Below are 27,264 nucleotides of genomic sequence, written 5' to 3'. Positions count from 1 at the left end.
ATCGAAGCAATACTTGAGCAACCGGGTCGACTGACTGCGTTATTCAGCATAAACAAGGAAGTGCTACTAGAGCTCGACTCAAGGTCCTAACAATAAACACACAAACCGTACTTAGGTTAAGTGGTTGCTTACATTTGGTGCAGCAGAGCAGACGTTTCTGCGGCCTCTTCTCCTGACAGCGGCAGAGAGGCAGACTGCACTGTTTTCTTGTTCCTATTTGATCAAGTGCCACGTCTGTTGTGTTGCTGAGGTAGTGTTCGAAGGCTCTTTCCAATGTCAAAGAAAAAGTGTATAGTTGCAGTTGATAAGAAATTAAGACGATGACGTAATTCGGTGGCTGTAAAGTTAAGAAATATTTGCGTATGTCGGCAAATTTGCCACAACTTAGCGAAACCCATATCGACATTATTAAAATCCTTTTGAATGTACTGCAGAGTAATTCTTTTTAAGATACTTAAAATTCTGAAACGCTAAAATAACAGATTTTTTGGCCGTGTTGTAGCGTCCTTCGTCAGGGTACAGACTAATTTACGCGGGAAGTGGGCGTTCCCATATACATCGCATTCTTACGATGATATAAGACCACCGACATCAAGTTTAATGGGGTTTGTTGACCCTAAAATACCACTGGTCGGTGATAGGAGAAACGGAAAGCGTTTGTGGCAGACTCTTCGTGGGTTACACGGCTTGCTGGTAATTGATAATCCACAATGAATCGATGACAGGCTTATGAGACTCGAGTTTATCTGCTGTTAGTGGCGGAAAAACGACGCCAGTTCTGCATGCGCCGTTTGTTTAGCCGGTCGCGGCAGTGCTCTTTGAGGATTCTGCCCTGCGATCACACTCAGCCCGTCGTGCCTGGATTATAGACAACTGAGTCGTTGGGAGCCTGTAGGCTTCCTCTGTACGAATATTCTTCCGTTGCTTCTGGATTTCAGTTGCCTTTCCTATTTTGCGTGTGCGCATCCATGTCTGTCTCGCAAGAACTCGGATTTCCTGAAACTTCATAGGCTGCCCGCAATCGCGATGATGGTGCACCGCTAGTGAAGACCTGTTATGCTACACCAGAAGAACATAGCACTCATGTTGATGTTAACATGCCTTACAGATTCCACGTAGTAGGTGGCATCGCATTCACAATATATTTTGTATACTGGAGTGACCGAGCGGTTCTAGGCGCTACAGTCTGGAACCGCGCGACCGCTAAGGTCGCAGGGTCGAATCCTGCCTCGGGCATGGATGTGTGTGATGTCCTTAGGTTAGTTAGGTTTAAGTAGTTCTAAGTTCTAGGGGACTGATGACCACAGCAGTTAAGTCCCATAGTGCTCAGAGCCATTTGAACCATTTTTGGTTCAAATGGCTCTGAGCACTATGGGACTCAACTGCTGAGGTCATTAGTCCCCTAGAACTTAGAACTAGTTAAACCTAACTAACCTAAGGACATCACAAACATCCATGCCCGAGGCAGGATTCGAACCTGCGACCGTAGCGGTCACGAGTTTCCAGACTTAAGCGCCTAGAACCGCTCGGCCACAGCGGCCGGCCCATGTAAGTATTCGATTACAATGCCTACCCCAGTTTTCTCACTTACCTGTAGCCAGATTATTCCGGATCTGCAGTCTGTAGTAACATCTCTGCTAAGATCACTACATTTTATCGAGTTCTTATCGGCAGCCTATGCGATATGTACGGCTATTCTACCCGGAATTCAAGATTTCACTGGTACTCACTTCCAGTTCCCGACATCTTTCTGTTCCTAATGATATGTGCGCACTTCACCGTTAATGAATGAGACTGATGCTGTGACCTAACCATGGACACTTCTGGAGTTAATTAATGACATATTAATATTTTCGTTTTCTGCCCGTCAACAACAAATGTTCCTCCTGTATAAGATATGCTCATCTACAATCAAAGGTTTTCATACTGACAGTTGTAAAACAGATCGACACAGTACAAAGAAGTACAAGTAATAGCACCCATCTACGTAGTCGACGTCGCTAAAGCACTCCTGTGTGGTGACGATCGACTCCGAGATGACCGGTTTGAATCCTGGTGGTGGAGGAAATTTTCACCATCAGTATTTCTAGATGACAGGAGAGGATGCAGTGTTCCACGCTACGACACTTTGTGCCAAAGTCCTGGACTAGTTTCTAAACCTCTCTGCAGCATCTAATGGAGTGAGCCAAAATCGGCAGCCACATTGGTGTTACGTGAGAGCAGTAGGCTACGTGCCGGTATCGGGTTTCATCCTCTCCCTTCCCTTCGTACACTACGCTGATTATAAGCCCTCATCATAGTCATTCACATGACATAAATACACCCGTTATGGGAACGCAACGGCAAACCACCGCCGCAAGGAACTTATACAAGATGATAATGCAGGATACCAACATCTGTCATCAACGCCCTTTCCCTGAAAATGGGACTGAGTTTTAACAAGTAACATTATAAAAAGTCGCTCGTGAGTTTCGTGATATCACTGTCTCAGATGTTTTGGCTGCCCGTGTATGTCTTAATAAAAACGTATGTGCGCTGTCAAACAAAAATGGAAAATGGAAAATAAAAACATCTAAAGGCATAACCGAGGAACATTACAGCGTGTGACACGGATACAGTTCACTAAAGACAGTGATTCAAACGCCGTACTGCAGACGTAATAGCAACCATAAAAACAACGCGAGAACGCTAAGCCCGTATCAAGTGGAAGCACATCAGACAAGAAACCGATTACCTCCAGGACAAGTCGCACTAATACCTTGTAAAACCACTTCCAGCCTTGATAGTGGACTCAGTTCGGTGAAAAAAATACTGCAAATGTTTCATCAGGTACGCCCTATCCACCTGAAGTGACTCATTGTTGGTTTGACCCACTACAGCTACCTAATTTCGGGGATGACTGCTAAGTTTCGCACACAGTTCCAAACTGTCCAGACTTTTGTAGGGGATTGAGATCGGCTAATTTAGCGGACTGGTCTTCGTTAAACCAGGATGTATGCGTGCAGTCCTATGAACACGGCTGTTGTCATCTTGGAAGACGTCAGCGTTTACAGCATACTCATCATGAAGATGTAGAAGGAGGAGCAACACTTAGTCACCTAGAATGGTACATATTCGTGGACGAAAACCAGCCCAAAAATCACAGAACCGCCACTGGCTTGAACTACATCATCCACACAGTGAGCGTTAAACGCCTCATTGGGCACTCGACGTCTTGCACCAGTTCAAAGGACGCAAAATCGTGACACGCCAGACCACACGACACGCTTGCAGCCAGCTGTTGTCCAGTTTCTATGTTGTTTGGTCCATTGAAGTCGTGCAGCTTTGTGTGGCTTTGTAAGCAACGGTCTTTTGCGAGGTACCCGATTCCAGATGTTCATTCCTTGCTGTTCCCTTCGTAATGTTCGCTTGGAAACTAGTTGAGTTGGACATGCATACACTGACAGCGGAAATTCCTCTCGGAATTGAAACCGATTTTCATTGCCGAGGGGTGACACTAGTCATTGACCCCTGCTAGTTAAAATCTTTTTATGATCACTGTTTTTACGCCGTGTTACATGGCTGCGAGTGGTACGCTATTCCCTGTAGGCATAGTGGATCGTCCACGTTGATATATCAGTAAATCAAGCAGCTTCATTCACGGTGTGGTCATGGGTATGTCCAAACACGATTACTCCATTCTGCCATTCTCCACATCGATGCATCTTACTGAGTTGATCCCATATAATCGACTGCCACGACTTATGTCAGCGGTGGAAGGTCAAATGACAGCCTCGTCAGTATCTGCAGTGCTCCAAAGCGACCAAGGTGCTCATTAAGTGTGTGACTAATATTTTGTACGGTGAGCTTACTTGGCTGTCTGAATGAGTAGTCTGCTGTTTCGAACACCACAAACATTGCATACTTTCGAGAATGGCATCACTAAACAAAGTTCATCTTTTATCTTTTTTTGTACTGAACACCACAGCCATAAATTTTTTAAATGAAGGCCAAATTTTTCCCTACAAGCATGTAATTTTAATTGTACTAGGGCTTGTTGTTGGTTATGTTATACAGGATAGTTCAGCTAAGCTGTTTGCCACAAATAAACGGTCCATTCACATTAATGTGACCACTTGGGAAAAGCCTGAATAATCACCTTTTGGAGCGCAAACATTCAGGTAGAGGGCCAATGAGGTTCTGGAAGGTACGGAGCCGGCCGGAGTGGCCGAGCGGTTCTAGGCACTACAGTCTGGAACCGCGCGACCGCTACGGTCGCAGGTTCGAATCCTGCCTCGGGCATGGATGTGTGTGATGTCCTTAGGTTAGTTAGGTTTAATTAGTTCTAAGTTCTAGGGGACTGATGACCTCAGAAGTCCCATAGTGCTCAGAGCCATTTGAACTATTTGAAGGTACCGACAGGAATGTGGAATCATGCTGACTCCACAGGCAGTAGATTTGTCGATTGAGGATCCATGGCACGAATAGGACTATCGACGGATTCTCAATTGAATTCAAATCGGCAGAGTGTGGTGACCAGCGGTAAACTCATTCTGATGCTCCTCGAAACACGAATGTACACTGCGAGCTGTGTGACACGTTGCATTGTATTGCTGGTAGATACCATCGTGCCTAGGAAGAAACAGACTGCATGTAGGGATGGATATGGCCCCCAAGGATAGGTGCATACTTGTGTTGATCCATTCCGGCCTTCCAGAACGACGAGATCACCCAGGGAATGCCACGAAAACATTCTCCAGGCCATAACGCTCCCTCCTGGTTGCAGGGTGTTTGATTTTAGACGTTTAACGCTGTACACTCCAATGGCCACCTGTCTGATGGAGCATAAAACGTGGTTCATCTGGAAACGCCATCTGTCACCCCTCAGTGGACGTCCAGTTGCGGTACTGGAGCGCAAATTCCAGCCTTCGTCGCCAATAAACAGCAGTCAGCGTGGGTGCATGAACAAGGCACCAGCTGCGCAGGCCCATGTGCAGCAGCGTTCCCTGAACGGTTGGGTTGGGTTGTTTGGGGAAAGAGACCAGACAGCGAGGTCATCGGTCACATCGGTTTAGGGAAGGACGGGGAAGGAAGTCGGCCGTGCCCTTTCAAAGAAACCATCCCGGCGTTTGCCTGGAACGATTTAGGGAAATCACGGAAAACCTAAATCAGGATGGCCGGACGCGGGACTGAACCGTCGTCCTCCCGAATGCGAGTCCAGTGTCTAACCACTGCGTCACCTCGCTCGGTCCCTGAACGGTCTTTGAGGAGACATTGTTAGTATCCCCTTCATTCATATGGGCAGCACCCTGCTCATCAGTTCCACGCCTATTCGCCCGTACACATCTCCACATCCGTCGGTTATCCCTGTCATCCATTGTCTCTGGTGCATCACAACTGCCTCATCGCCGGCTCAGGATAGCGCCATTTTGCCATGCACCGTACACTTTAACCATGATGGCACGTTACCAGTTTACAAATTTAGCGTTTACGGAAATGCTTCCATCCTTGGTCCGAAAGCCAACGATCATACCCTCTTGGGCGTCACATAAATCGCACAATTTCCACATTACGACAACGAAAGCATTGTTTTCTGCGTCCCCCCGACAAGCTTTATGAACCCTGCACTGTTAGTGCTGTCACATGCCATCTGTGAGTGGTTACTGTACATTGACTTCGAACTTAGGTGGAGGTCACATTAATGTGACTGAACGGTGTATTATACAGAGATAATCAAGGTTAAAGTTTATTAGCACTAGCTGAATCCTAAAGTGATATGGGGATGATTTTCTTTTTATTGCTATAGTATGGAGACTAAATATAGCGCATAATCTGAAAACACAAAAATAATAATTAAAGTGGTAATTCATATTTCAGTCAGAATTTACTGGACTTGATCCACTTTGGCCATGAGATGTTTTTCACATAAGGTCAATCAGTTGAATACAACACAGTGAAAATGGAAACATTTTATTGCTTTTTAATAGCTGTAGCATAAAGTAATCTAAAAAATTTGAGATTAAGCCTTAAAGGCAATCATCAAGGAGAGGTTCGTCATTACCTCATTTTCTAGTTTCCTCATTAAGTGGGGACGACAGGGTGATGGTCGAAAAACTCGAAATTTGTTTGTTGCGGAATTATAATGTATATAAATTGAAGAATTATTCCCCAAAATATTTTGAGCGAACTCAAAAAAGTCACGATTCGGCGAGCGTTGGAAGCCGAGCGTGCACGGCACGCCTCGGCGTTAGAGAACAGGTTCCGCTTTTTTTTTCTTTATTGTTATTTTCAAACCCGTACAAACAGGCAGGTTGTCAGCAGCATGTTACGCCGCTCTTCAGCCATAGAGTAGATAAATAAACAACAGAAAACATACACATAAGTGACATAACGGTGGGTAATAAAACAGTAGACACAAAGACAAACACGGAGCCGTTCACACTCGACGATAATCCACACTACAAACTGTTGACACGACGCACAAACACTGAAGATGGCGATGGCACAGGTGAACGATGGAGTGCGACGGTGAACACTGAACACTAAACACGACGGCACACACGAGACACTAATGGCGATGATCTCCGGCGCGCGAATGTCCACGTAGCGTGTGCGAGTCCGGGGACCTACAAGAGGGGAGGAAGGGTGAAGGGGGGGAGAGGGAAGAACAAAGATGCCAATGGCTGAGAAGATGTGGGGAGGAGTAGAGGGACAGGGGAGGCGAAGCCCGGGGGAGGAGTGGGGAGAAATGGAGGAGGGAGGGAAGAGGGAGAGAAGGGAGAGAGGGAGCCCAAAGGAGCAAACACAGGGAGAGGGAGGGAGTGTGGTGTCACAGCCAGATACCACACGTCCTAGGTGGTAGCTTAAATCGGCCGCGGTCCTGTAGTACATGTCGGACCCGCGTGTCGCCACTGTGTGATCGCAAACCTAGCGCCACCACAAGGCAGGTCTCGAGAGACTGACTCGAACTCAGCCCAGTTGTACGGACGACAGAGCTAGCGACTAGACGTACGAAGCCTTTCTCTCTCATTAGCTGAGAGACAGAATAGCCTTCAGCTAAGTTAATGGCTACGAACTAGCAAGGTGCCATTAGCCTTACAGTGATTGTAATTAGAGTCTCACTTGTGTTCACCATAGAGATGTACAAGAAGAAATTAAAGATAAGTATATGAGAAACTCCGTTCTTTTCTTCATAGCATTAATTACGTATCCTGTTCCAGTACTTCACGCCCGTCTGCGTTAGTCTAGCGTGCATTAAGCCACCTCTATCTACAAGGTGTTGGCCCAGCTGCCGACACATCAGGGAGGATCAAAGTTGGTAGGAGGGGTAGATGGAGAGGAGGAGGGCATCATCAGGGAGAGGGAGCTGGCGGAAGCCACCTTGGGAGAGGGTAAGGAGGGTGGAGAGATGGAGACCGGGTGGGACATGGGAAAACAGGCGCAGCAGTGGGTGGGGGTGGGAGAGGATGGGGGAGACAAACGGGTGAGGAGGATCGAGTTTTCGGGAGGTGTACAGGATCCGTATCCGTTCAAGGAAAAGCAGGAGGTGGGGGAATGGAATGAGGTCGTACAAGATCCGCGTAGGGGAGGGGAGACGGATGCGATAGGCGAGGCGGAGAGCATGGCGTTCAAGGATCTGAAGGGATTTGTAAAAGGTAGGAGGGACGGAGATCCAGGCAGGATGGGTGTAACAGAGGATAGGACCGATGAGGGATTTATAGGTGTGGAGTATGGTGGAGGGGTCCAGACCCCACGTACGGCAGGAAAGGAGCTTGAGGAGATGGAGTCGGGAGCATGCCTTGGCTTGGATTGTCCGGAGATGGGGGGTCCAGGAGGGGCGACGGTCGAGGGTGATGCCAAGGTACTTATGGGTGGGGGTGAGGGCGATAGGACGGCCATAGATGGTGAGATAGAAATCAAGGAGGCGGAAGGAAGGGGTGGTTTTGCCTACAATGATCGCCTGGGTTTTGGAGGGACTGACTTTGAGCAACCACTGGTTGCACCAAGCGGTGAACCGGTCAAGATGGGATTGGAGAAGGTATTGGGAACGCTGCAGGGTGGGGGCGAGGGCAAGGAAGGCGGTGTCATCGGCAAACTGGAAAAGGTGGACGGGGGGTGACGGCGGCGGCATGTCCGCCGTATACAAAAGGTACAGAAGGGGGGAGAGGACGGAGCCTTGGGGCACACCAACGGAGGGAAAAAAGGTATAGGAATCTGTGTTATGGATGGTGATGTAGGAAGGACGGTGGGAGAGAAAGGAGCCAATCAGACGGATGTAGTTAATGGGAAGAGCGAAGGTTTGGAGCTTGAAGAGGAGACCGGAATGCCATATGCGGTCATAGGCACGTTCGAGGTCCAGGGAGAGGAAGATTGCGGAGCGACGGGAATTTAGCTCTTGGGAAAGCAGATTAGTGAGGCGGAGGAGAAGGTCATCGGAAGAGCAGGACGGTCGAAAGCCACACTGGGTAACGGGAAGGAGGCGGTGCTGGCGGCGATGCTGGTGGATGCGTCGGGTGAGGATGGATTCCAGGACCTTGCTGAAGACCGAGGTAAGGCTGATGGGACGGTAGGAAGAGACGGCGGATGGCGGTTTACCAGGTTTAAGGAACATCAAGATACGAGAGGTTTTCCACAGATCAGGGTAGTAGCCGGTGGACAGGACTACAATGTAGAGCCTGGCCAGGGTGGAGAGGAAAGAGACAGGAGCTTCACGAAGGTGGCAGTAGGTGACACGATCGTGACCAGGAGCGGTGTTGCGTTTTGTGCGGAGTGTAGCAATGAGATCCTGTGTAGTGATGGGGGCATTGAGTTCTGTGTGTGCAATGTTGTCCAAGTACTGGAAACCAGGAGTGAGGGGAGGGACAGAGGTGTCAGTTCGATCGCGGACATCCGGGAAGAGGGAGTAATCGAACTGGGGATCGTCGGGGATGGAAAAGACATCGGATAGGTAGGAGGCAAAGTGATTGGCCTTACTAAGGGTGTCAGGGAAGTGGTGATCATCATGGAGAAGAGGATAGGAGGGGGAGGGTTTAGTTCCGGTAAGGCGATGGAAGGCTGACCAGAACTTGGACGAGTTTATAGGTAGGGTAGCATTCAAACGGGTGCATGTCTGTCGCCAGTACCGGCGTTTCTTAGCCGTGAGCAAATTTCGGATGTGTCGCTGGAGTTGCCGGTGGCGTCGTAGTGTGTCCGGTTCATGCGTGTGGAGGAAGGCACGGTAGAGACGGTAGGATTCATGAAGGAGGAGGAAGGCCTGTGGGGGTAAGGTAGGACGGTGGGGGTGGATGGCGACAGTAGGGACGTGGGCCTCCACGGCCTCAGACAAGGTCTGCTGGAGAAAGGAGGCAGCATGGGTAACGTGTCAGTTAGACCGTCAGCGAGAGCGCATCGCTAGCTCCTGCTACTACTAAGGCGAGTACACCGTTTGCTTCTTACATATTTTACAAACAGCAGCGACTTATTTTCAGTTATCTGTGTAATTACTAGTTTATTTTTGTAATTTCTTGCGTGTTCGAGTGCTTACTAGGTAGAACCTTTTATTTCAATAACAGTGTTTTTGTACTTATTTGCTGCGCTTAGCTTTTAAATAGTTTTTCTGGGAAAACCTAGCGTAGTTTTCGCGTCTCGTATTTCAGTGAGTGTTTCTTGATTATCAGAGTAGCTCATCAGAAGATTATCTTGGGAATTTGTCACCGTATAGAGTAGGGTAAACATAGTCATGTGTAGGGACTGTGGTTGTTGTGAGCGGACGCAAGGAGAATTGGCCACTCTTCGGGGACAGGTGGAGGCTTTGTCTGTTAGGCTCATCGAGCTCGAGGCGCAGGCGTCGGCTCGTAGTGGCGTTGGGGCAACTGTGGTGAGACCTATGCCTACTTCGGTGGCCTTGGAATCACATGGAACCCCTGATGTCGCTGCGTCTTCCGGCAGTGAGCATCTTACCGGTCAGCCATCACTCCAGGGTGAATGGCGGACAGTGGTGGGCTCGCGCGTGCCTGGCCGAAAGGCGAAGGTGGGATCTGGCCGCGTGGCGGCTGCCTTACCCCTTTCCAACAGGTACGGGGTGCTTCCTAGTGGTGATGACATCGTTTCCGAGCCACCACAGGATGCCTCGCCTGTTGGGCCAGTGGCCGATTCTCCGGCAAGGTCCCGACAGTCACAGAGGGCGGGCCTATTAGTTATAGGGAGCTCCAACGTTAGGCGGGTTATGGAGCCCCTCAGGAAAATAGCGGGTAGGTCGGGGAAGAATGCCAGTGTGCACTCGGTGTGCTTGCCGGGGGGTCTCGTCCGTAATGTGGAGGAGGCCCTTCCGGCAGCTATTGAACGCACTGGGTGTGACCGGCTGCAGATAGTAGCACATGTCGGAACGAATGACGCCTGCCGCTTGGGTTCTGAGGCCATCCTTGGTTCCTTCCGGCGGCTGGCTGATTTGGTGAAGACAACCAGCATCGCACGCGGAGTGCAAGCTGAGCTTAATATCTGCAGCATAGTGCCCAGAGTCGATCGCGGTCCTCTGGTTTGGAGCCGTGTGGAGGGTCTAAACCAGAGGCTCAGACGACTCTGCGACTATAATGGTTGCAAATTCATCGACCTCCGTTATTGGGTGGAGAACTGTAGGGCCCCCCTAGACAGGTCAGGCGTGCACTACACACCGGAAGCAGCTACTAGGGTAGCAGAGTACGTGTGGCGTGCACACGGGGGTTTTTTAGGTTAGAGGGACCCCCCTTGGGCGAAACGATAAAATACCTGACGGCTTACCAGAGAGAACATTATCATCGTTGATAAAGAACGTCCGTCCTCAGAGACCAAAAACAGGAAAAGTTAACGTAATATTGGTAAACTGCAGGAGTATCCAGGGCAAGGTTCCTGAATTAGTATCTCTTATTGAAGGAAATAGTGCGCATATAGTATTAGGAACGGAAAGTTGGTTAAAACCGGAAGTGAACAGTAACGAAATCCTAGACACAGAATGGAATATATACCGCAAGGATAGGATAAACGCCAATGGTGGAGGAGTATTTATAGCAGTAAAGAATTCAATAATATCCAGTGAAGTTATTAGCGAATGCGAATGTGAAATAATCTGGGTTAAGTTAAGTATCAAAGGTGGGTCAGATATGATAGTCGGATGCTTCTATAGGCCACCTGCATCAGCAACCGTAGTAGTTGAGCGCCTCAGAGAGAACCTGCAGAACGTCGTGAAGAAGTTTCGTGATCATACTATTGTAATAGGGGGAGACTTCAATCTACCAGGTATAGAATGGGATAGTCACACAATCAGAACTGGAGCCAGGGACAGAGACTCTTGTGACATTATCCTGACTGCCTTGTCCGAGAATTACTTCGAGCAGATAGTTAGAGAACCAACTCGTGAAGCTAACGTTTTAGACCTCATAGCAACAAATAGACCGGAACTTTTCGACTCCGTGAATGTAGAAGAGGGTATCAGTGATCATAAGTCAGTGGTTGCATCAATGACTACAAGTGTAATAAGAAATGCCAAGAAAGGAAGGAAAATCTATTTGCTTAACAAGAGTGATAGGGCACAAATCGCAGAATATCTGAGTGACCACCATCAAACGTTCATTTCTGAGGAAGAGGATGTGGAACAAAAATGGAAAAAATTCAGAAACATCGTCCAGTACGCCTTAGATAAGTTCGTACCGACTAAGGTCCAAAGCGAGGGGAAAGATCCACCGTGGTATAACAATCATGTACGAAAGGTACTACGGAAACAAAGAAAGCTTCACCATAGGTTTAAGAGTAGTCGAATCATAGCTGATAAGGAAAAGCTGAACGAAGCGAAAAAGAGCGTAAAGAGAGCAATGAGAGAAGCATTCAACGAATTCGAACATAAAACATTGGCAAACAATCTAAACAAGAACCCTAAAAAGTTTTGGTCATATGTAAAATCGGTAAGCGGATCTAAATCCCCTATTCAGTCACTCGTTGACCACGATGGCACCGAAACAGAGGACGACCGAAGAAAGGCAGAAATACTGAATTCAGTGTTCCGAAACTGTTTCACTGCGGAAAATCGTAACACGGTCCCTGACTTCAGCCGTCGCACGGACGCCAAAATGGAAAATATTGAAATAAACGATATCGGAATTGAAAAACAACTGCTATCACTTAGTAGCGGAAAAGCATCCGGACCAGACGAGATACCCTTAAGATTCTACAGTGATTATGCTAAAGAACTTGCCCCCTTTCTATCAGCAATTTATCGTAGATCTCTGGAAGAACGTAAAGTACCTAGCGACTGGAAGAAAGCACAGGTCGTTCCCATTTTCAAGAAGGGTCATAAATCAGATGCGAATAATTATAGGCCTATTTCACTTACGTCAATCTGTTGTAGAATAATGGAACATGTTTTGTGTTCTCGTATTATGACGTTCTTAGATAATACAAATCTCCTTCATCATAACCAACATGGATTCCGCAAACAGAGATCATGTGAAACCCAGCTCGCCCTATTTGCCCAAGAAATTCACAGTGCCGTAGACACTGGCGAGCAGATTGATGCCGTATTCCTGGACTTCAGGAAGGCATTTGATACGGTTCCGCACTTACGTTTAGTGAAAAAAATACGTGCTTACGGAATATCGGACCAGGTTTGTGATTGGATTCAGGATTTCCTAGAAGAAAGAACACAACATGTCATTCTTAACGGTTCAAAATCTGCAGATGTCGAGGTAATTTCGGGAGTACCGCAAGGAAGCGTGATAGGACCTTTATTGTTTACAATATACATAAATGACTTAGTTGACAACATCGGTAGCTCCGTGAGGCTATTTGCAGATGACACGGTTGTCTACAAGAAAGTAGCAACATCAGAAGACTCGTACGTACTCCAGGAAGACCTGCAGAGGATTAATGAATGGTGCGACAGCTGGCAGCTTTCCCTAAATGTAGATAAATGTAATATAATGCGCATACATAGGGGCAGAAATCCATTCCAGTACGATTATGCCATAGGTGGTAAATCATTGGAAGCGGTAACGACCGTAAAATACTTAGGAGTTACTATCCGGAGCGATCTGAAGTGGAATGATCACATAAAACAAATAGTGGGAAAAGCAGGCGCCAGGTTGAGATTCATAGGAAGAATTCTAAGAAAATGTGACTCATCGACGAAAGAAGTAGCTTACAAAACGCTTGTTCGTCCGATTCTTGAGTATTGCTCATCAGTATGGGACCCTTACCAGGTTGGATTAATAGAAGAGATAGACATGATCCAGCGAAAAGCAGCGCGATTCGTCATGGGGACATTTAGTCAGCGCGAGAGCGTTACGGAGATGCTGAACAAGCTCCAGTGGCAGACACTTCAAGAAAGGCGTTACGCAATACGGAGAGGTTTATTATCGAAATTACGAGAGAGCACATTCCGGGAAGAGATGGGCAACATATTACTACCGCCCACATATATCTCGCGTAATGATCACAACGAAAAGATCCGAGAAATTAGAGCAAATACGGAGACTTACAAGCAGTCGTTCTTCCCACGCACAATTCGTGAATGGAACAGGGAAGGGGGGATCAGATAGTGGTACAATAAGTACCCTCCGCCACACACCGTAAGGTGGCTCGCGGAGTATAGATGTAGATGTAGATGTAGATCGTCAGGGTGGTGGTAGGTGAAGGGGTGGCCTTCGACAGGGGTGGAGAGGGTATCCCGGTAGGCATTCCAGTTGGCACGGGAATAATCATGGAAGTACTTCGGGGGAGGGTCATTACGAGGGTCAGGGCGGGGGCGACGACCGTCTGAAACGGTGAGGAGGACAGGGAGATGGTCGCTACCAATGGGGTCCAGGACATCCACCGCTATGCGGCCAACGAGGTTGGGGGAGGAGAGGATGACATCGGGAGTGGAGTTGGATTCAGAGTGGGTGTGCTGGGGAATGGGGACGAGGTCGGCTTGGAGGGTGGAGAGGAACCGATGCCACCGCGGTAACTGGGTGGCGGAGCGACTATGGATGTTGAGGTCGGCGGCGATCACGTAGGAGGAGAAGGTACGATCAATGTGGGAGAGGAAGTCGAAAGGAATAGGGGCGTTAGGGTGGACATAGATGGTGGCGCAGGTGACAGTAAGGCCGGGGAAGACATTCATGGCATCCTGGGGGGGGGGGGGGGAGGAGGATGGGGCGGAGTCTTTTTGGGAGCGGAAGAGGGGGTGGCGCCACTAGGACGTTTAACGGCGGCAGAAGGGTGGGTGGTGACATGGGGGACGGGAGCTATAGGGAGGTGGCGGGAAGTGGCAGGTCCCGGCGTGGGCGCAGTAGGCGGCGTCGGAGATGGCGACGGCGACGGCGACGGCGATGGTGGTGGCGTTGGCGGTGATGGCGAAGGCGATGGGGAGAGCTGGGCGTGGGCAGTGGCCCGACGGGCCACCACCCTAGCTGGAGCTGCAGTGATAGGCTGGGGGAGTGGGGGGATAGGATCAGAGGGAGAGGAGCGGGAGGAAGAAGCTGGGGAGGGGGCGACAAAGAGCGAGGGCGAAGGGAGAGTTAGAAGAGGAGGGATGGAAAGAGGGGGGAGGGGTGACTGGGCACACCATGTAATTGTGGTGGTGGTGGTGGCGGATGGCGAAGTGTACACAATGGCAGTGGTGGTAGTGGTGGCAGTGGTGGTGGGGGCTGACATGATGACAAGGATGAACGAAAACAGCACAGGACGAAAAGGAGAGGAAAAAACTGGGGACGGACGAAGAAGGACGAAGACGAGGACCAGTCCCACGCTGCTGGCGCTGGCGCTGGCGACGGCTTGCAGGAACGCCGCAGCTGCTGCTGCTGCCGCGGACGGGGCCGGGGCTGCTGCTGCTGCTGCTGCTGCTGGAGAGCTGGCTGGCTGGACCGCTGCCGCTGGCCGGGAGCGCTGCCGCTGCCGCTGCTGCTGCTGGCCGGGACTGCTACTGCTGCTCTGCTGCTCGGCTGGACCGCTGCTGCTCGGCTCGCCGGCTGGCTGGCTGGCTGGCACATGAAACCCTAACGCTTCGATTAGTGCTGGAAAGGCACAATCGAAGGGCGTTATGCTTCCAAATTACCGCCGGAGATGGCAGGTTCCGCGGTCATGCTCCCTATTTATACCGATTTGAGTAAACTTGATTTGCTGGAGCGTTGCTGGGCTGCTTTACTCAAAATGTGAACGAAAGTTTCAATAGTTTCGTTTCAAGGTACGCTCCAAAAATAATATCCAGCCGAAGCGAGCCGGCCTTTGTGGCCGAGCGGTTCTAGGCGCTACAGTCTGGAACCGCGCGACCGTTAAGGTCGCAGGTTCGAATCCTGCCTCGGGCATGGGTGTGTGTGATGTCCTTAGGTTAGTTAGGTTTAAGTCGTTCTAAGTTCTAGGGGACTGATGACCTCAGAAGTTATGTCCCATAGTGCTCAGAGCCATTTGAACCATTTGAACCAGCCGAAGCGGAACTGTCAACATTGCTTCAAATTTGGCCGTATGTCTATTCAATGTCGTCCATACTGTAGTAATGCACGTGGCAAATGCCTTTCAAATCAAAATGTGCGATGAAATGCGCCTATTCTGTGACGATAGAGACGCCAGCGGCGACGCGCTGTGCAACGAAAAGGGCTATGAGGACGAAAATGAGGGCTTATGAGGGTTTTCGGCGTAGTTGTTGGTGCCCACGCCATGATTTTTCGGTGTCCCTTGAAGCAAATTGAATTCTTCTCGGTTCATCGTAGCCGAATTTTTTTGTTGATAGTATCTTTTCGGCGAAAAAAGAGGGGTCCAAAAAATGGCCATTTTTTTCAAATATCTAAAATTTCGCCAAAAAAATTTTTTTGCAATTCCCTACGATGAACTAAAATTACATCCGTAAGGATCTGGGCGATACGTTAATTTCCTGTTTCAGATAACCACAACCGGAGTTACACCGCCAACCGTCGATCTTCCAAACTTCAGAGCTGCCTCGGGAAAATCCCAATTACACAGTGGAGATATTAATATTTTTCAATTAAAAAATATCAATAAAAACTTCAATCTATGATTTATTCATTGCAGTAAATTCCATTTGTCTACTGCATTCCAGTAACGAGAAAAAAATCCTGAATTTGAGCAATATTTTCGTCCGTGACCCTGTCGTTGCCCCTTAAACCTGTAGTGCATGATTTTCACCGCAGTGGACAACTTTTAAAGAACACGTCTCTGGTGTTTTCAGTCAGTCATGAGGCCGCAAATGCATGCAGGGGACAACACCAGCAGGGAGTGCCAACTGCAGTGGACTGTGTTTATTTGCAGCCTCAGAAATGGTTTAAAACTCCAAAACTTAAGAGCTGTACACGGTAGTGGACGCTATGCATCACAAAGGACGTTTGTGATCTAATGGCAGTTTCTGTCTATAGGCTTTTGCAATGGACGCGGCTATTTGGGGGAAGAAATAGTAAAAATAAAGGCAGGATTTATCCTTTCGCTTTCCTTTTTCAGTGACCATTCTTGGAGTTTTGTAAAGTGGTTTTGCTTCTCAAAATATTAAATATTTTTGTTGACATAGTTACTTTCGAGACGCCAATATTTACATTGAAGGCATTTTAGACTGCAGTGTACAAGAGACCTCTCGCTCAAACCTCATTCAGCTCACCTCTAAGCACTTGATGGGAAGGCCTTCGTGAGTTTTTTTCTGTTGACACGGGGTTTGGTGGTTCAAATTTCAGTTGTTGTTTCTTTGAGAAGTACGAAAGGCTTAGTAGTCTTGGCTTTCATCGCAAGATGAATCCAGTCTCCAGGAAGAAAGATTTGAATATACTTTTGTGACGCTGAGTCAATTATTCTGAAATCTAGATCATTAGGCAAAAATGAGTGGCCTGAAACAAAAATATTATGATTAATTTTTTTTATGCTTTACTAAGGTTCAAAAAATGGTTCAAATGACTCTGAGCACTATGGGACTTAACATCTGTGATCATCAGTCCCCTAGAACTTAGAACTACTTAAACCTAACTAACCTAAGGACATCACACACATCCATGCCCGAGGCAGGATTCGAACCTGCGACCGTAGCGGTCACGCGGTTCCAAACTGAAGCGCCTAGAACCGCACGGCCACACCGTCCGGCGCTTAACTAAGGATGTAAGGTCAAGTTAGTTACTGTAGATGCGACTTTAATATTTCGATTTTTGCCAGTACATCAGTCACAGTGGAGACTAATAGGTGTTTGGCTTTTAGCATCTTGCCTAATATGTTCAGAAAACACAGATGCTATTTCATGGCCGGCCGAAGTGGCCGTGCGGTTAAAGGCGCTGCAGTCTGGAACCGCGAGACCGCTAAGGTCGCAGGTTCGAATCCTGCCTCGGGCATGGATGTTTGTGATGTCCTTAGGTTAGTTAGGTTTAACTAGTTCTAAGTTCTAGGGGACTAATGACCTCAGCAGTTGAGTCCCATAGTGCTCAGAGCCATTTTTGCTATTTCATGGGATGCTCTCGCTCCATCTGTCTGTATCGTTCCATGTATGCTTGTACCTATTATCATTGTTAAATAATTGATTTCCGGAATTATGCACATGCATATCTCGCTTGTAGTGTGCAATAGATGTTATCCATTTTGGAAATGGCATGATATAACATGCACTTGACTTCCTCATTTTTAAGAGACCGTGTAGCGTACTAAGCTTTGACCAAATGCTATTTCTTTTCCAGTTCAAATTTACCACGCCATTCCTGGTAATTCCGTTCAGTTACTATCTTCAACTTAAGTTCGTCCCATGGACTAAACACATCTTTTGTAGGAACTTTAAAATACAAGTTAGGGGAGGCTGGGGTAAAATGACGAACTTCAGCTCCAGAATTTTTCCGAGAGTTTAGTAAGTGTTTTAAAAACCCGAAATTTAAAGGAACAGTCATTTTAACGTTTTATGGTCAATAAGAAATATTTAAATGCTGTTATCACTCCTCGATTTATGAAAAACATTTTTCAAAAACAAAAAAATTATAATTTTCGTCGTCTTTCCCCACCTAAGGCATGAAACACCAAAAATTCAATAACAGATTGCTCATCATGAAACTCAGTTGTGAAATATTAGTCGCAACAAAAATTTAGAATAAGATTAATTAGATAGGTAGTAGACTTTATACACAAAAATTGCTCTTCCAAAAATGGCTCTGAGCACTATGGGACTTAACTGCTGAGGTCATCAGTCCCCTAGAACTTAGAACTACTTAAACCTAACTAACCTAAGGACATCACACACAGCGATGCCCGAGGCAGGATTCGAACCTGCGACCACAGCGGTCGCGCGGTTCCAGACTGTAGCGCCTAGAACCGCTCGGCCACCCAGGCCGGCAATTGCTCTTCCAGGGCATGTCTTTCGCTTCACCATCATCGCAGCCAGAAAATGCAGCATCTGCCTAAGATCTGCGCATGAAGCACTGATACCACAACACGTCCTTTCCATGTCCTCCGCAATTAATGCAGTCTTCTTCATCTTCCTCTAATATTGTTTCAATATCAGAGTTGTTCTCGTTTTTATAAGGAATCTCTTAGAATGACTCATCCTCACAGAAAGACATACCAATTCAATATCAGTTTGAAGAATTTCAGGACATGTAGAACATTTTCCAAGGCTAACCAGAGCCATTTCACATGAAACTTACCTCTGTTTTTCCATTTGTTGGTATTTACCTAGCAGCAGATAGTGTTCAACCTTCAATTAGTGATATTTTTCTTGTTTTGTGGCACACTGTCAGAAACTACTAAAATGTAAATATAGAAAGTATTGCTTCTAACTGAACTTTAGCTGCCTGACAGAAAATGTTATGCAAAAATGTTATGTATGTCTGAAATAAGAAAAGTGGTAGTAATAGTCTATTTCGTGATAAATACACGTAGTTTTTCAATCGTTCTGAGTTTTATTCTATAAGAAATTGTACTTCGTCTTCTCCACGCCTCTATCTTGCACAAAATTAGTATGAGCTGCCTTCTCTCCTTGCTATCCCTTCAGATCTCGTACACTTCTTATCACAGAGACCCCTGTTTGTTTGCTGTATAGAATATGATTCATGTAATGTAATGTATTATTACAGCTTTTCTTGGAGTATATTTTGTTCTCTTACGTTTCTATATCGTTTTAATGAATGAGTAATGCATTTTCAGCTTGTGCAGAATTGTTTCATTTTTTATGTTAATGTCAGTGGCAGATATAATGTGTAGATAATATTTAATATTTTTGAAAATTTAACCTCAATATGGTTTCATCCTTTGTTTCAGATAGAACTTCTCTGTTTCACATATGGAATCATGTTTGGAACAGGAGCCTCCCTGGTCTACACTCCTTCCCTTGTAATTCTGGGCCATTACTTCAAGAAATACATGGGCATTGTGAATGGATTTGTAACTGCTGGGAGCTCTGTATTCACTATAGTGATGCCTTTTGTTATCGAAGGCCTGCTGACTGCCGTGTCAATGGAGTCATGTATGCAGTTTCTTGCTGGTCTAATGGCGCTCATGATGCTATGCGCAGTGCTGTTTAAGCCCGTAAAACCAGCCAGTGACGCGTCTAACAACGTAAAAACTGGTTTCAAATCACTGCTGAATGTGGACATATGGAAGAAAAAGAAGTATGTTATTTGGGCAATTGCTGTTCCTTCAGCGCTTTTTGGGTACTTTGTTCCATACATACACATGGTAATTTAACTATCAATTTTGTTTTCTGTAGTTAAGTATCACAGTATGTTAACAAAGATAGAGTTTAATGCATGCAGTTTCTCATCAGACTTGCATAGCGAACTGATAACAATATGGGGAAGTCAAATGAAAATGAGACAGACGGAAACAATACAAGTAAGTTTTAAATAGAAACTTCCTGGCAGATTAAAACTGTGTGCCGGACCGAGACTCGAACTCGGGACCTTTGCCTTTCGCGGGCAAGTGCTCTACCAACTGAGCGACCCAAGCACGACTCACGCCCTGTACTCAAAGCTTTACTTCTGCCAGTACCGCGTCTCCTACCTTCCAGACTTAACAGAAGCTCTCCTGCGAACCTTGCAGAACTAGCACTCCTGAAAGAAAGGATATTGCGGAGACATGGCTTAGCCACAGCCTGGGGGATGTTTCCAGAATGAGATTTTCACTCCGCAATATCCCAATGTGAGACGAGACGGTCAGTCCCCTCCTGCATAAACGTTTGCGGTTGCCTACAGAACCACGATTGGACTCACGTGGGCACCTCTTCGTCCGAAGCAAATCGAAATCCACGAATGTCTTTCTTCAGAGCACCAAAAATAAAGCCGGCCAGTGTGGCCGAGCGGTTCTAGGCGCTTCAGTCTGGAACCGCGCGACTGCTACAGTCGCAGGTTCGAATCCTGCCTCGGGCATGGATGTGTGTGATGTCCTTAGGTTAGTTAGGTTTAAGTAGCTCTAAGTTCTAGGAGACTGATGACCTCAGATGTTAAGTCCCATATTGCTAAGAGCCATTTGAACCATTTTGAACCAAAAATAAAATCATATGGGAGAGATCGGGACTGCATAGAGGATGTGTTAGCGCTTCCCAGCTATACTTCTGCAGCGGAGTCGAAACAAGCTTGGCAACGTGTGGGTAGGCATTTTCCTGCTACAGAATGATGCCATTTATCAGCATTCCTGGGGTTTTGGACTTAATGGCACGCTCCTATTTTTCCAAAGTGTCCACGTACCGCTTTGCATTAACTATGGCGCCGTGTTCCAGAAAGTCAACGAGAAGTGGGCTCTGTGAAAAAAGAAAGGTTCATCATGACTTTGGCGGAGCTGCTTTGCACGACTTTGAATTTTTTCGATGGGGGTGAATTCGTATGCTTCCATTGTTGATTACGATGCTTGCTCCCCGGCTCAAAATGACAAAATGATGACACCATATTTCATCTCCCGCGACCCTACAGCACAGGAAACGATAGTCTTCATCGTGACACTGTTCCGGGTGCTGCAGTTATGTTGACCTGCTCAGTTTCTGCTCCTCCATCAGGCTGTGCGGAACCCACTGGGCACAGATTTTCCGGAACTCTCTGTTATAATTACGTGAGCACCGTGACTGATTCCCAAAATGAGCCTTATGTCTTCCAATGTCCGCCGGCGGTCATTTCTGACGGCAGCATCCACCGCAGCAATGATTTGATGAGCCTGCCCTGGTCAACTGCTACCTTTCAGTAACACCTCATAGCCTCGAAATTGCTTATTCCGTGCAAACACTCGCGCACGAGAAATACTCAGCAGACATTCGGGCAGGAATTTCACTCTCTGACACTCCTTCTGCAGTCAAAAACAGTACTACACCTCGCTGTTCCTTTTTCCCGGCCTCCGTGGTGAAGTGGGACGCACACACGATTCGCTGACCTCACGTCGAGCACGCCTAGAGACAAATGCCACAGCGCTAAACGCTCGCGCTGTTTCTTCCAAATTCTCAACAGAGGTAACTTCTGTACACATACCTACCTGCATTACCAACGTCGGCGCCATGCTCGTGACATAGACTGTCTCGTTTTCATTTGACCGCCCCTTATACGAAAAGTAGAATGTGTGAGTAAATTCAGATGTATGACAACATTAACGTAGTAGTTCTAATATAGCACCCCGGACCTACGATATTTCCGAACCGGAGAAAAAATTTGATAGTTTCTGAGACAGTATTTCTTTTGCTAGCTAGCATGTGATAAGAACTAGAGAAATTATGTCTAATGCATGTCATTGTTTAAATCTACATGAAAACAATAAATAAAGTTGATGGCTTTATAAGGTACAACAAGAAATCAGTTTGCTTCACATGGAAATAATAGGAAGCCGTCAGGCAGTTTTTATGCCACTGGCACAAAATTGAGTCTGGTCCGGTTCTTGCTAAGGAAAAAAAAATCTCCCTTCCTGATGGAGTAAATATAATTCTCTGTGCTACTAATGGTAGTGTACTAGATATGTACCAACAGAAGGAATCATAAATCGAATTTTTACAAAAACTGTTGACTGGTTTTCTATGAATGGTCTCTACTAAGTATAAAAAACTGTTACTTTATTTATTTACAATGGAAAATATATAATAATTGATAACAGTAGAGCAAGATGGAAGGAAATACCTATACTGAACGTTTGGTGTGCATATTAATAAGAATTTGCACATATTACAGGTCATCTCAAACCCTTACATTCAAAATTTATTCTTAATTTGATTGCTGATTTTAATGAGAAGAGCATTAGAAAGTTTGCTGGCTTTGATCTTTAAAGTGTTGATATCACATGGAATAATACTCTGGGACATTTTTATACTTGGATATAAAGTATTAACTGTAAAAAACTGTGTAATGAGAATTTTATGTGACATACCACCTCAGGCCTCATATATGAAGCTGTTTAAGAAATTATGCTTTTTGCCACCAGCTGCACAATTCATTTATGGTCTTGTTAGATTTGTTTTCAAGACGCAATCATGATTAAAAAATAATAGTGGTATCCATAAATAAATTACCAATAATGAAAATGACTTCTACTGTTCTCAACTTCACCCCATTCTAATTGAAAAAAAAGAAAAAAAAACAACTTTACCATCTTGTCTTAGGAACTGAAGATACTGATAGATAGTGAACATGCTTTCTAAAACAAATTAAATTCTGTTTTGATTGCTAAATTCTTGTACTCCAGAGATGAATCTGTGAATACTCACAGTAACTCAATCAACATTTAAATAAAGATTAACATGAAAACAAATCAATGAGATATAAACTTCCTATTATGGAGCACTGGGCTCTACTCTTAAAATGTGTTACACTAGCGTCTTTTATATGATTTACTTTGCTGATGCACAATACTTTCCCAGAATATTTCCTACAAAGATGTCTTCCAGTCACCTTCTGTACAACTGAGTTGCAGTTTTCACTATACACTGAAGTGCTGAAGATATTGATATAGGCTTGTGTATTCAAATACAGAGATATGTAAACAGGCAGAATATGGCACTGAGGCTGCCAGCACCTATATAAGGCAACAAGTGTCTGGTGCAGTTGTTACATCAGTTACTGCTGCTACAATACCAGATCATCAAGAATTAAGAGAGATTGAACATGATGTTATAGTCAGCACATGAGCGATGGAACACAGCATCTCCAAGATAATGATGAAGTGAGGATTTTCACGAGTGACCACGAATATCAGGAATCCAGTAAAATATCAAATCTCTGACATCACTGCAGCCAGAAAAAGATTCTGCAAGAATGGAACCAATGACAACTGAAGAGAATTGTCCAACATGACAGAAATGCAACCCTTCTGCAAATTGCTGCAGATTTCAATGCTGGGTCACCAACAAGTGTCAGCGTGTGAACCATTCAAGGAAATATAATCGATTTGGGCTTTCAGAGCCAAAGACCCACTCGTGTACCCTTCATGAGAGTATGACACAAAGCTTTACACCTCACCTAGGCCCATCAACAACACCATTGAACTGCTGATGACTGGAAACATGTTGCCTGGTCGGGCGAGTCTCATTTCAAATTGCATTGAGCAAATGGATGTCTACAGGTATGGAGACAACCTCATGAATCCATGGAGCTGCATGTCAACAGTATATACTGTTCAAGCTGGTGGAGGCCTTGTAATCATGTGGGGCATGTGCAGTTGGAGTAATATGGGACCCCAGATACATCTAAATATGACTCTGGCAGGTGACACATAGATAAGCATCCTGTCTGGTCACCTGCATCCATTCATGTCCATTATACATTCTGATGGACTTAGGCAATTCCAGCAGGACACGTGGAACCCCATACGTCCAGAATTGCTACAGAATGGCTCCAGGAACACTTTTCTGACTTAACACTTCTGCTGGCTACCAAACTTCCCAGACATGCACATTGCTGAGCATATCTGGGTGCTTTGCAACATTCTGTTCAGATGAGATCTACAGCCACTCGTACTATTGCAGATTTATGGAAAGCCCTTCAGGATTTATGGTGTCATTTCCCTCCAGCACTATTTCAGACATTAGTCAAGTCCATACCATGTTGTGTTGCGTCATTTCTGAGTGCTCATGGGGGTCCTACACGATATTAGGCAGGTGTACCAGTTTCTTTGGCTCTTCAGTGTATGTTATATGTTGGAATCAGACACTATTGGGCCCTGTGCATTGTTTATAGGGGCTACCTTGCATAAACTCACATTTAAAGAGGCTTACCATTCTGTACTCTAAATGGAATTATTTTCTTATTCATGCTGTATGTTTATTGGGAATGTTAGTGATTTAGTTAGGTCCTCAGCTTCCTTGTGGAAAATTATTTAGTACAAAGAAAACATTATGAAAACATTTATCCTATCTGACTCATGCTTCTGAACTGTACTTATATTGTACAATACTGCAGTCCCTGTGTTATCCCAAATTACAATGCAGTCAATGTTCCTTCAGACATGTAGGCATGTCTGAAGAAACAGGCACTGTGGCGACTACAACCATTATGAAATACATGAAATGTATTCATAGTTGCAAATACAGGCAACCATCAGCTGTATAATGGAATGATGACAATGAAAATTAGTGCTGAATCAGGACTTGAACACGGATTTCTTGCTTATTGTGAGTGGTTGCCATACCATTAGGCTATCTGAGTATGTCACATGGCCAAACACTAACATCCTTATGTCATTAATCATGTGTCTACAACCCGCACTCATACATTCATTTTGTGTATTTCCATACAGGAAAGACATTTTAATTGAAAGTTGCTTGCTCACTGTACAGAAATAAACATAATAAATCTAAAATGCATATTGTAGACACTTAGTTGATAGCATATGGAAGTTTGGGTCTGGCCATGAGATGTGCTCAGACAGCCTAATGGTTAGACAGCTGATTACGATAAGTGGAAAATTGAGGTTCGAGTCCTGGTCCAACACAAATTTTCATTTTTGTCAATCTATTCTACAGCTGATAGTTGTTCATATTTGCAACTGCACCTACATTTCATGTATTTACATTATCTTTCCTGGAGAGAGAGAGAGAGAGAGAGAGAGAGAGAGAGAGAGAGAGAGAGAAAGAGAGAGTATGTGTTTCTTTGTGTGTGTGTGTGTGTGTGTGTGTGTGTGTGTGTGTGTGTGTATGTGCGTGTGTGTGTGAATTTAGTGTATGCCTACCCTGCATTAGTTGTACATAGTTACTAGATATACCATAACACTAATTAGTCAATAAATATTAAGACATTTAGTGTGTCCATACTGTGAATAGTACTAGAGCCTACCACATGCAGCAATATCTCCGTGTGTAGCTTAGTTAATTAAATACAAAACAATTCATTTAAATGATTTCATTCTTTTCCACAATTAGCATGTGAGAGCTGTTGAATATTGTTCATGTAACTGTATTACATGGTTAAATGGCAGTTGTGTAACACCTAATTTGTAAATCTCACATATAGTGTTCACAAGTAATCCTTGAAATACAGTATTTATTTTTTAGAAGTATTTAACATTCTATAGTTCCTCTACTTATAGAGATACATATTAGACTGATGTGTCTATAGGACTACCCTTCAGTTATCTTTAAAATGATATTCTCATATCAAAAATACCTGGCATCACACACTCCACTGTAGAGTGAAAATTCATTCTTGATATTTTCATATCATTTGCGGCAGCTGTGGATATGTGTGATTACTTAGCTTCTGTCCAGTTTCCAGTGGATTCTAGGATCTGCAATTTTATTGTTTCCAGTCATCACTGGCCACAGGAAATAGGTCTGCTGTATGTAATTAGATGCACGCAAAATAGTCAAAACATTTGAAGATCTGGAAATACCTTTGTACTGTAAGCCATACTGCAAAATACTAAGAAAAGCTGTAAAAGATCAAGAACTATGCATGCGTAGTCTGAAATTGGCAGCTCAGGCAGTAAAATGAAATCAGTATGAACAATTGTTAAAAGAGAGTATAGAAGAAGCCAAAGAGGAGAGCTCAATTTCTGTTTAAGAGATTGGGAATATTATGAAAGAAAATTCATGTATAGCAGGTATTTTATTAATAATTAATTGTAATAGCATAGGAGGAAAGTTGATTCAATTAGTTGAGATACTGTTTCAGTGTTTGTAGCCCACTTAAAGTAATCATGGTAGCTGACACCAATTTCAGAGATGCACTACCAGGGTCATAAGAGATTGATAAGGTTCATCCAAAAGGGCAACAGTGGTGCTTGAGGAACTTAAATGAGGACCTTTGGAAGAAAGATGACATTTTTCTCATGAAACCCAGTGAAACAGTTAGCAAGGAAGACTGTATAACAATTCTGCTGCCACCATCATATGTATTTCACACAAAAATCAAGAGAATGAAGTAAGAGAGTTTAGGGTACATACAGAGGCTCATAGACAGTAATTTTGACCTTGGTTAATATCTGAATGGAATACGAAAGAAAATTGTCAATACTGATATGAAGTACCGTCCACCATGTACTGTACAGTGAATTCTGGTGTATAGTTGTCCATTTGCACAGATTCTATCTCACATGTGTAAAAATAGGGATATATGAGTAGCCACAGCTTGAATTTCAAAGGGAATGTTCTAAATGACAGCCATTTGTACATTTACTAAATACATTATTAATTGAAGGGACACATGTCTTTCATGACGTTAGCATCACATACAATGAAACTGATGCCATCATTTTCATGTAATATAAATTTATTAAGAGTTTATCAGTTCAGATGTTCTTGGTGCATATTTATTAGAATTAAGTGAGGCACATAGATATACATACATACTACACAAGTTGCTCTACATTATGCAGCAGAAGGTATGTCATGCCAATATTAGTGTCTGTGATCTGTTCTGTTTGTGTATCATTTGAGAGAGACTTACTCTATACACTTCTGTTTGTGTGCTAATCTCTCATCTTATAACTGTAGTCCTTCAGTGTCATACATGTGGATATGGAGGCAATTGAACTGTTGCACACTCTTTCTCAAATACTGATTCTATAGATGTATTCAGTATGAGAACAAAATTCTCTTTCTTCCAGAGAGTCACATTTAAATTAGTGAAGTACCTTTGTTGCAATTTCCTGTGTTTTTAACTGACTTTTCATGGTCCAACCAGAGTATTTATTATTTCAGTTGCCATATCTACACTACAAGGACTCTGAAGAGGAAATTTTTTAGAATAGACTACATTAGTGTTTTGCCTGTAGTTTACTACATAGATTATGCACTGTACATCCTTAAAAGTCCCCCAACAACTATCTCCATTTTTTGTATTAACACTGGATATTTAAATTATGTGACAGTCACCAGAAATGTAGTAATAAACTTGAAACGATCCAACACTGTCCAGTTACAACACAAGGGGAGAT

At 44.9% G+C, this 27,264-nt stretch overlaps 1 protein-coding gene and 1 non-coding gene across 2 annotated transcripts in view; one reads left to right on the top strand and one right to left on the bottom strand.

Annotated features, from left to right (window-relative positions):
• Positions 1-27,264, top strand: part of LOC126249360 (monocarboxylate transporter 10) — a 479,255-nt gene that overhangs the window by 328,363 nt on the left and 123,628 nt on the right. The window contains exon 3 of the mRNA XM_049951013.1: positions 19,189-19,605. Coding sequence (XP_049806970.1) covers positions 19,189-19,605 — 417 coding nt within the window. The remainder of the gene's footprint in view (positions 1-19,188; positions 19,606-27,264) is intronic.
• On the bottom strand, positions 18,178-18,261 carry Trnas-gga (transfer RNA serine (anticodon GGA)). Its single transcript is given in 2 exon segments — positions 18,178-18,212; positions 18,222-18,261. It is a non-coding gene; the product is annotated as a tRNA-Ser (tRNA).

The sequence above is a fragment of the Schistocerca nitens genome, chromosome 3 (assembly GCF_023898315.1).
Source record: "Schistocerca nitens isolate TAMUIC-IGC-003100 chromosome 3, iqSchNite1.1, whole genome shotgun sequence".
In the NCBI taxonomy this organism is placed as follows: domain Eukaryota; kingdom Metazoa; phylum Arthropoda; class Insecta; order Orthoptera; family Acrididae; genus Schistocerca; species Schistocerca nitens.
This window is presented reverse-complemented; position numbering and strand designations above follow the sequence as displayed.